The following is a 10,569-nucleotide window of genomic DNA, read 5'->3' as shown; positions in this document are numbered from 1 at the left end:
TTTTCAACGTCTGTATTATATGAAGATGCAATAACAAATTATTCGTTAAAGATTCAATCTGTAATTTATTTTGTTAGTATTTAATGAAATTTTAATTATTTGCATTTTTATGTAATGTATTTTTTTTTATTTTCATGTATTTTTTTATTTTTAATTTGTTATAACTATATGCAATTTTTATTATGTTTTTTTTTAAAAATCAAATATTAAATGAAATAAAAAATTAATATCTCAACGTGATATTTTCAATATTATTTCAAAACTGAAAAAACATAAAGAGCTGACATCAGCCTAAAATAAAGTTATCAACTTCATTATACTGTCATAATCTCATAGTCGTACTCGAACTATTCGTCCAAGGATCGTAACATGACGACAATTATTAGCCGATGCCACCACATAAATAGTACTCTAACTATTCGTCCAAAGATCGTAACAGGGCGACAATTATTTTTTTACATGAACTCGTTATAAAAAAATAAATATGATTCCTTGTATCCCAAGATCAAGAGTTAGAACATTACTCATATGATAACATGAACAAATCCCCGAAATAATCAATTTTGCGAGTTTAACTTTAATATATAACAACAGATTGAGCGTAAGTAACATTACCCTGTATTGAATAACATACAACATACATAGAAATAATAGAGAAGAGAACAACACAACGGTGACTTGAATAATACATTGTTACTATTACAAAATTTGGCAGAATGAATTAAAAAACAAAGAAATAAAAAAAAAACTTTTAGCTAAAAGAGGCATGGATTTCTTCTAATGTTTTTCCTTTAGTTTCTGGCACCCAAATCGCCACAAATGCCAAAGTGAAGATGCACATAACCGTGTAAATGGTGAAACTTCCTGTTGAAACATGCTCGATTAGTTCAACATGCTAGTCATAAGAGCGGATGTAGAAATGTGATAGAGCGGAATTCTCAGAGTGATATTTACATTCAAAAATGTTGCGTATCAAACTCGATTGTATTCATTGAGACGAGGTAACTAACTGTGCTCGCCGATATTGACTATGTAGCTTTCTTGATGATATTCATCACATCTTACACTCTGAGCATTCGTTATGTATTCCGGAAGGGTATAGTTTGTGTACGAGTGTGACTATTTTAGCAAACAGTTTGTAGAAAAAACTGTTGATATATGTCAAGCATAACTATTACTCTTGACATAAATTGTTCACATCAATCTTCGCAGTAAGGTCGACGTGGGTGGTGTTGAGTTCAAGCTACCATAAGGATACTGCTCTAAACAGTTGATCTAATGAACTCATGTTTTACCACTGTAACATTATCAAGCATCGGATTTAGCATCAGCGTACTATCCTAAGAATAACGTCTCATCAACCAGGTGTGAGTGTTAGATTAGGGTGGTAAACTCCTATCCAGGGAATGTGCTCCTGTGATTCTATCTTTAGGAAAGAAGGAACTCCAGTTTATTAAAGTGATAATTTACTGCAGTGGCAACTGGAAGTAGATATCCTATTGGTATTGAACTACTGTAAATCTCATGTGTTATCTTGGTTCTAATTTTTATTATCAATTATTATCGTTTACGAAGCGAAACAAAAGATAAGAGTATCCGAAAAGTGTAAGGATCACAAACCTCCAGTGCTCCAAGCCAGTAATAAAGGTGCTGTCATTGTAATAACCCAGCAAAAGAACCAGTTAGCTAAAGTAGCTACACTTCCACCCAGTCCTTTGATTTTAGCAGGAAGAATCTGAAATCCCAAGTAACTAATGTTACACACTAATCTACTAAAGTACATTGATATTTCAATTAAATCTTAAAAAAAATTCCGGGATCGATAAGTCTACGTTTTTCATCCAATAAAGATTAGATATTCAATCATGTGTATGCTCGTTTTTGCCAAAGATTATGTCTTAGCAGTGTGACGGTATGAAATGGTTTTATGTCGCACTTTTCAAGTACTTTCGGATACGAAAACTTTAATAATAAGCTTTTCACACACAAACAAAAAAAAAATATTCGGATGCAAAAGTAATTTTAAGCAAGCGCTTAAAATGCGCATTCCGGAAATCAACAAAATGTGGCTCCTGAGCTTCTGCTTAACCTTTTCTTTGGAAGAAAATTCACTACTGTATCCAAATACTAAAATTGTTTCTGCTTTTTCTTTCTGAAGGAAAACTGGAGAAAGTACATTAAACTTTATGAATTGCTTTTTTAAGATGAGAATTCAATATCAAAACCAAACTTTTTGCGCGAATAGCACAGCCCGTGCGACGTAATACAATCTAATCTATATGGAATGTTCATTTACATGCAAATAAAAAATTTATGACATTCATTGTAGTTAGAATATGAAAGGAGACTAGAGATACTTTGTAGAAGAGGGGAAGAAAGAGTACCTCGGACATCATAAGCCATGGAATTGGACCCATTCCAAGTGCAAAGAAAACAACCATCAACTACAATGGAAAGAGAATTGATTAAAATGTATTGAGAGATCATGAACGAGCTAATTTTGAAGGTAGCTTTTGTCTAGAAAATACATTGAGCAACCATCTGTTAATCGAATTTTTGAGTCTGTCGAGTTCTTTCTACAATATTCCGTATGTTAAATATACGTACCAACACTCCAATCACTGAAAGGATTCCAAGTATGCCAAAGAGAGCAGAATCCTCCGATATCAAATCCTGGAAACATTTTCAAATTGCCCACAGACCAAGCGTCCCGAGCAACAAGAGAACAAGAAATCAAATAGCGTTTTCGTGTGCAATAACATCTATGTTAACTCTGTTATCGACAAATTAACAAAAGATTGCAAGAAACTAAGTACCTTTATATAGAACGAAACCGTAGCAAGTATAAGACTGAAGATCATTCCGAAGGAGGAGACCTGAGACAAGTATCTTCCGTTTATGTACTTTATATGGATAAGTTATAAACCCTTTAAAATGGTCATGTTTCTCTAAACTTACTAAAAGTAGAATCCGACGACCACTTCGGTCCACCAACCATGCAGAAACTCCAGTAGCAATAACCTGAAAAAAGAACTCGGAAATGCTTTTAATTAGCCATCCGGGCATTTTCTGACAGATAAAATATGAAAGAACAAAAATACTACAAGTCAATAACTACATTGATAGAAATTTAACCTGGATAGCGCCAACACCAACCGTTGCAACATTGCTCGATGAGATACCTGTTCAATCGAGGCTACCGTGTAAAAACCATAGAATTCCACATCAATTTATGATAGAAATCATAATGAATTTTTTCCAACGCTGTATGTCATGTTTCTCTACCAAGTTGGTTTAATTGTTTTTACTAAATAACACAGGTACAAAATAATTGCTAGAGAAATCTATACAAAATTTCTTGTGGACTCTGATCCACAAGGCTGATGAGTGAAAAGAAAAAACCCTTTTATCTTTTATTAAACGCAAAATATACATAGAAGCCATATGCCGAGCGAAACTCATTTTCACGTCTTTAGGTCATTCACCAAAGAAAAAGTCACTCACCAGCTGATGCAAAAATAGTTGCCGAATAGAAGATGATGCCATTCATCCCAGTTAGCTGTTGAAGTATAAGCAACCCAATTCCTATCTGCAGTGTATGTTAAAGAACACAAAAAGTGGTCAAATACGACTCAGCATATGAGAAGTAACACAACATGATCATAGAAAACAGAGAACCCTTTAAAGTACCATGAGAGGTAACCAAAGTTTTCTCATTTTGAGATCTGCGAAACGTATTGTCGTTCTTCGGCTTGTTGAAGCTACAGACCTCTGGCAAACAAAATAATCATCGTATGAAATATGATAGTTTGTATTTTCTAAGGTAATAATTATCTTATCATAAGTTAAAAAAAATGATGATGGTGTGTATTCACATCCATAATGTATGTCTCACAAAAACAAACTTAAACATCTCACCTTTATTTCATTTACTTCAAGTGTAATATCAGTATCAAATCCTCGAAGAACTTGCAGAGAAGCTTCAAAATCCTCTGTCATCCCCACTTTAGCCTAATTTTCAAAATGACAGTTATATAAGTACTAGAATTTGTCTTTGAAAAACATTTTCAAAAGACTCACCAGCCAGCGAGGAGATTCTGGAATAAAAAAGAGGCCTGGTATCAACACTAGGCACGGCAGTATTCCTGTCAATGAAAAGAATACCGTGACTACTTTGGAAGCCTTGTAATGAACAAATCAAATAAAGTGTAACATGAAAATTGATTTCAAAAACAGGCGACAAAGATCATAAATATGTGTTAGGGGATTACCAAGAACGGCAAGCACTCTCCAATGAACAAATAATCCGAGTATATACGCCAGCAACACTCCAATTGTGACACAGAGCTACATCATATAGCAAAAGTAGAATTCAGTCACTTTGTGTTAGTGACAACAAGGGGAAAAATGAGAATGCTCTCATCAGACCTGGTTCACGGAACCAAGTGCTCCTCTCAGATTTTGAGGCGCTATTTCCACTAGATACACAGGAACCTAAAATCGAATCAGAGAAGAATATTTCAGGGCCGATGTTTACAAGATACACTTGACATCATAAATAAACATGTGAAAAGCTTGTGTATCTACCGTGTAAGAGATCATACCCATACCAAATCCTTCCAACAATCTTCCCATATACAGAAATGAGAAGTCCTGATATAAAAGTAAACACAAACGGTAACAATTTAAATGTTCAATTTTTGGAAGTAAAAGTATGGTATTACATTACTGAAAACTCACCGTGGAAAATGATATAGTAAGCCAACCGATGATATTAGGTATGGCAGCGACCATTAGAGACTGCAATACCAATGAAAAAATGTCAAGAAACAAAAACACTTAATGCAAACATCATAATTGTTGGGGAAAAAATGTACCCCTTTACGTCCTATGTGCTCAGAAATTTGACCGCTAGCTAGTGCCCCGACCATAGCACCCACATTCGACAATGAACCAAATAAGGAGAACTGATCCAATAATTAATAACAGAAACAAGTGATGGTATAATCATGGAAAAGGAAAATGATTTAAATTAAAACAAGAAAATTTAATAATTCCTCACCTGTGAGACAGTGAGCTTAAGATCTTTGGTGATATCATTCTGTGTTGGAGAAGAATAACCACACTTGACAACAAAAAGGAAAGAAATAATTAGTTAGTACTTATGAACACATGTACTCAAGAGTCCACTAGCATACCAGTTCACGTGAAGGAAAAAGAAAAAATAACTTAAACACATATTTGACAGCAAAGAACAGGAACTGGAATTAGAACTAGATCCATATAAAAGTTCTTGTACGAGTTCCAATTAAGAAATTTGAGCCAATGATTGAACAAGTTATAAGCGTTGGTTAAGAATTACTCGTACATCCCCTTTTTAGCATGAAAAAAACAACTAAATTTCGAACTACATTCTTGGTGTGCCAATCTTAAAGACACAATGTCACAAACATACAGAAGTTGAGTAATCTATTCCATCGACCTCCACATGTTATTTTTTCCCACTTCTCTAAATGCCAAGGCAAAAGGGGAAGATTGGATTGTTCTATAAAATGAAGTAGCCTTCCAAATTTTGTGCATATTTTTTTCCAAATAGAATTCAGAATCCCTCAGCAACCACAAGCTTATAGACTTGCAGTTACAAAAGAGAACACAATCAAGTACCATTATCAGCAACAAAAATCTCTCCACTTGAACATGCAATTTTCCTAAAATACAACGTTTTCATCACCCATCCATCACTATGAATGAAACAGCCTACTCTAAGCCTATAACACTGATCCATAGCTAAAAGAAAACCGATAAAGCAAGAAGATTTATCTAGTGAAAATGAAAGAACATAGTACAGTGAAACCAGTCTGGATAGGACCCAAAGCCACAATCAGGACACAAGCCAACAGAGAGACGGAATTGTCCCTAATCGCCTGAGAAGAGCCCATCAAGCTAGACTGCCTCGAACCCATTCTATACCAACTCCCAGTATGCAAAAATGGCTTCCTCAAGTCCCCCCTCCCATCTTCTCCATCATCCCTCCCACTCATTTTTCCCCTCCTATACAAATCACGTGGGATACAGTAAAATGAAAACCCAGTTCCAAAAACTGATTCTTGGTTCTTTTACTCCAACTATATATATAAAGAAATGGACTACACTGGGCATCTTGAAGTTTCTCCAGAACCCAATGGGAGTTGTGGATTCTTGGTGTGCTGGCGCAAAAGAAGTGTCGTGTGTGCATTTTTTTATTGCTTGATAAAATCAAACGCAAACGCGAAAGATTTTACAGGTGCTCAAGATTTATTGGCTGGTTTCCAAGATTATATCAATCAATCTACGTGTAATCCAGAACTGAAACGACAGCCGGGATTCATGTTCACCTCACATGGATGGTTGGCGGGCGATTAAATCATCATTAAATTTAATACAGATTATCCGGAAATAGCTTATCGTTTTTAAAGTTGAAATATCTGTTCTGTCAAATATATTTATTTAGACTTGTTGCGTTTTCATATTGATTAGAAAAAATATTAAAAAAATAAATTTTATAAAAAAAAAATCATTTTTACATTTTATTTAATGAAAACTTTAGTAATTAAATTAAATAAACAAATTAGTAATTAAAAAGTAAATCAAATAAAGTTAGATTGATAAATGAGTATATCAAACAAAACAAAAACTTGTGTGAGACGGTCTCACGTGTCATATTTTGTGACACAGATCTCTTATTTGGGTCATCCATGAAAAAATATTACTTTTTATGCTAAGAGTATTATTTTTTATTGTGAATATCGATAGGATCGACCCGTCTCACAAATAAAGATTCGTGAGACCGTCTCACAAGATACCTATTTATCAAATAATACTAAATACAAAAACTATACTATATATTTGGTCATGTAATTCATATGGTTTTTAAATTTTTTTTTTGTTTCAGTAATCAGTCTGTTTAATACGAAAAATGAACTATATACTTAGACTCCACTAACTTTTACATTAAAAAAAAAAAAAAATTAGTCATTTTTCTCTTAGTGCTAATGTGAAGTCCGATATTTTCGATAATGTTAGTTGACACGTTATCGAGTTTAAGTGACATTATCTTTTTTAAGCAACACATTAGCATTTCGATGTAAAATGACAAAAATCGAAAAGAAATACAAATTAGTATTAAAATTTTAAATTGATCGGAATCGTGATCAAAACTAAAAACACATTTACATTACATGTTTGTTTTTTTTAAATCTTATTATGCAATTTTCCGGTTCAATCCATTTTATGAAAAAAAAAAAAAAAAAAAACTTCAAAATTTTGTTAATTAAATAAACAATGTTTACGGAATTATTAGTGGTTAACAAATGCATATTATTATAAGTATATAACTTATCATTTCTGCAGACTTTGGCCAATGCGACAATATCTCCATTATTGTTGTTTATTTAAAATAAAAAAAAAATATCTAGAATATAGAGATGTGGCAATCGATTGATTTTTTTCTATTTCTTTTTTAAACTGCCAACCATTCGAGAGTATGACTCGAATATTTTTTTTATTAATCTTTTAGTTTATATTTTTCCAATTTAAATTGTAATAATATGTTGGTCGAACAAATATTATCAATTTTAAATTTTGATAATAACAAAAATGGTTATTCTATCGCTATCAAAAGTGTAGGTAGTAAATCAAAAGTTAAAAATTTTGAGATATTTTGAAACTCAAATTCATCATAGTAGAAAATTCAGCATAATAGCTGAAAATTCAGCATAATAACATCTGGTCGATTCAGCTTAGCATACATAAAAAGAACTGGCAGATAATCCAACAGACTAAACCAGCAGGTCAAACTAGAGCGATCAACAGAAAAATCAGCTCGATCTCAAAAATTGACCAACAAGATGAATACAACGGTTTCAATAGCAAAAACTGTACAGAATCTTTCAAATGATCATACTATTGTTTCTATAGTGCACATCATTCATGAAGGCCAAAAATAGAACTCTTTGAAGATCATATCAGGAGAAAATAGAAGATGGAAGAACAACTCAACCCAATAAGACAATATTTATTGAAGGATTGAAGTATGTAAAGAGTCTTAATAGATATATCAGCCAATTGATGTTTTTCCCCTCGTGTGAGGTTACAATTGAGAGAGTTACAATCTAATAGATAAAACTCCCAAACACAAATCACTCACACAAAAGAGATATGAGCTTGATTAAATAGTTGAGTGATAATCTTTTCACACAGAATAATGTGTAATTGATTGTGAGACTTGTCCTAACTAAAGGTGAGAGTGTGCTAGAAGTTTTAGTAGGTAGATGGTAAGTTTTATTGAAATGGGTGTTTACTAGTGTTGTAAAGTCAAAGTCATCTAGTAAAATACTTCTGGAAACTGAAAAAATGGAGATGTAGAATGTTTAGCCTTCAAACTTTTATAAACAAAATTTTCAATCTTTATTTTATCGCATTTATTTATTGTTGCTGTTTTGATTGGCATTGTTGAAATATTTTATGTGACGCCCCAAACATCGCCACGTAATCATACAATATATTACATCATATGCATAAAAAAATTTCTTTTTAACGACCAAATAATATAATGTGTATGCGAAAAAATAGTGCAATCATCACACTATGTACATTAGTGTAGCAGAAACCGTTTAATAATTACATACATATAACTCAAATAAGACAGCGAGCTATATTATCTCTATCTACTATCAACTACTCGACCATTTTTACTAGACACATCTAGTCCTTCAACTCTATCATGTCTCACGGCATAGTCCTGTAATCTATCTAACAGAAATAGCCTTCGAATGATGAGCATACACAACAATCATAATTGTTATCCATAACAATTATATTAACAACAACATAAAATATAATTGATATAATAAGATGGATAGTTCCTTCGCTGTTTCTGGACAACCAATCCAACAACAATATCAACAAACATCACTCTCATTCCAAGAAGCACAACAAGAATGATATGTCGCACCCCTACTCCGGCGACAACAATATCTTCACTACATCATCAACATCAACGATACGTCTGAAAGCGGACCGGTTACGGTGGCCGGAAGCGCAACGGAAGTCAAAAATTTTAATTTTATGCTTAAAATTTCAGCCACCATGACTTTTGTGCAATATTTACAAAACAAACACCATACATAGGATGTTAAAGAGATTTACCTATCAACTCCTTGAGGTTGATGTTTGGCTCCAACTAAAGTGTAAACACTTTAGCTCTTGATGGATGAAGATCTACAAGCTCCTCCTTTCCTTCAAAAATCAAGCTCACCACTAGCAATGTAAATCCCTTCTTGTTTTGCACTAGAAAAACAAGAAGATTTTTCAAGGAGAGGACTTTTATTCTCCAACACTTGAAGAACAAAAGAGAGAAAAATTTGAGAGGAAATTTTTGTGATGTTTCGGCCAAGTGAGAGGGAGAGAATGAGAGAGTGAAGTCTAGTCTTGGGTGTGGAAAAAGTTGGGAGAAAAGGTTGCATGCCATGCAATATTTTAATCAAAAGTAATCCACACCTCTTCACCTCCCAAGCATGCAAACCCTAGCATGTCATGTATATAATATGGTTTTTAACACATTAAAAACCATGGACTAAATTTTAATTATCTCAAACATATTTGAGATTAATTAAATACTACTTGAATTTATTCAAGTCCCACTAGTTAAATAATTATTTTAATTGAGCTCTACAAGACTCAATATTATTTAATTAATTCAACACTTGAATTATTTTTAATTATTTGGACTCTACTAGGTCCACTAGTGTTTAATTAATTCAACAGTTGAATTAATTTAATTTAGTCCACAATAATGTTTATGAAAATCACAATTTTCAACTACATTATTTACTTGGCCTAATTTTAATCTTAGGAACACTTCCATAAATTAAAATTTATATTTCTCTCTTAGAAGTCATACTTCTATTTTTCTTTACGCTTATAAACACATTTATAAGCCGTTCAACACATTGAACTATTTTACTTCTCATCGGGATTTACAAAGCTAGTACTTGTGTGGTCCTCAATGGTTCATTGATACAACTAGCCGTGGGTTCACATCTCTATGTGATTCGGACTAAACATGTCCTTATTCGAGCATACCCCAATTGCTCCATTCTTACTTACCAACTCCTTGATAGTAAGAACGTCAGAACTCAAGTCTGATAGTACCCAACCAATCACGTTAAACGCCTAGCAGCATCGCTTACGTGATTCCCTAGGTATCACATGATAGTGCCTGCAAGAACCATTCAATTATGGTTAGCGTACAGTACGGTCCCTTCAACTCATATATCCCGACCGATTCGACAACTATTGGTTTATCGAGAGTTGTCAATGAATCGATACTATGTGTCATGTTGTGGTTGCATCGATGGTGTAATCTATGAAACCCCTTTCATAATTACCACCATACTCTGATCAGAGATTTCAACCCACACATACATGAAAAACACATAGGATATCCATACCCGTAGGTAAGCGGTGAATCCCCGGCTACAATGCATCGACTCCTATATGTTTCGCCGTAACACCCAACCTTGCCACCTG

At 33.4% G+C, this 10,569-nt stretch overlaps 1 protein-coding gene across 1 annotated transcript; it reads right to left on the bottom strand.

Moving 5' to 3' along the window:
• Nucleotides 1–513: 513 nt before the first annotated feature.
• On the bottom strand, nucleotides 514–6,390 carry LOC140819569 (sugar transporter ERD6-like 6). Its single transcript, XM_073179707.1, has 18 exons — nucleotides 5,847–6,390; nucleotides 5,063–5,125; nucleotides 4,878–4,967; nucleotides 4,741–4,800; nucleotides 4,588–4,653; nucleotides 4,429–4,494; nucleotides 4,272–4,347; nucleotides 4,081–4,145; nucleotides 3,919–4,011; nucleotides 3,691–3,771; nucleotides 3,505–3,589; nucleotides 3,136–3,182; nucleotides 2,959–3,021; nucleotides 2,817–2,876; nucleotides 2,608–2,673; nucleotides 2,385–2,444; nucleotides 1,621–1,735; nucleotides 514–864 (listed from the first exon to the last, which is right to left on the bottom strand). The coding sequence occupies exons 1-18, from the start codon at nucleotides 6,039–6,041 to the stop codon at nucleotides 752–754; spliced, it is 1,464 nt and encodes a 487-aa protein (XP_073035808.1). The 5' UTR covers nucleotides 6,042–6,390; the 3' UTR covers nucleotides 514–751.
• Nucleotides 6,391–10,569: the final 4,179 nt, after the last annotated feature.

Source organism: Primulina eburnea, chromosome 18 (genome assembly GCF_022965805.1).
Source record: "Primulina eburnea isolate SZY01 chromosome 18, ASM2296580v1, whole genome shotgun sequence".
NCBI lineage: Eukaryota > Viridiplantae > Streptophyta > Magnoliopsida > Lamiales > Gesneriaceae > Primulina > Primulina eburnea.
The sequence above is the reverse complement of the archived record's forward strand: the minus strand, read 5'-3'. Positions and strand labels throughout refer to the sequence as shown.

Coding starts and splice junctions, on each gene's coding strand:
- LOC140819569 (XM_073179707.1), bottom strand. CDS start 6,041: ATGAGTGGGAGGGATGATGGAGAAGATGGGAGGGGGGACTTGAGGAAG. Junction 4,968..5,062: donor TTAAGCTCACTGTCTCACAG/GTGAGGAATTAT, acceptor TTATTGGATCAG/TTCTCCTTATTTGGTTCATT. Junction 3,022..3,135: donor TTGGTGTTGGCGCTATCCAG/GTTAAATTTCTA, acceptor TTCTTTTTTCAG/GTTATTGCTACTGGAGTTTC.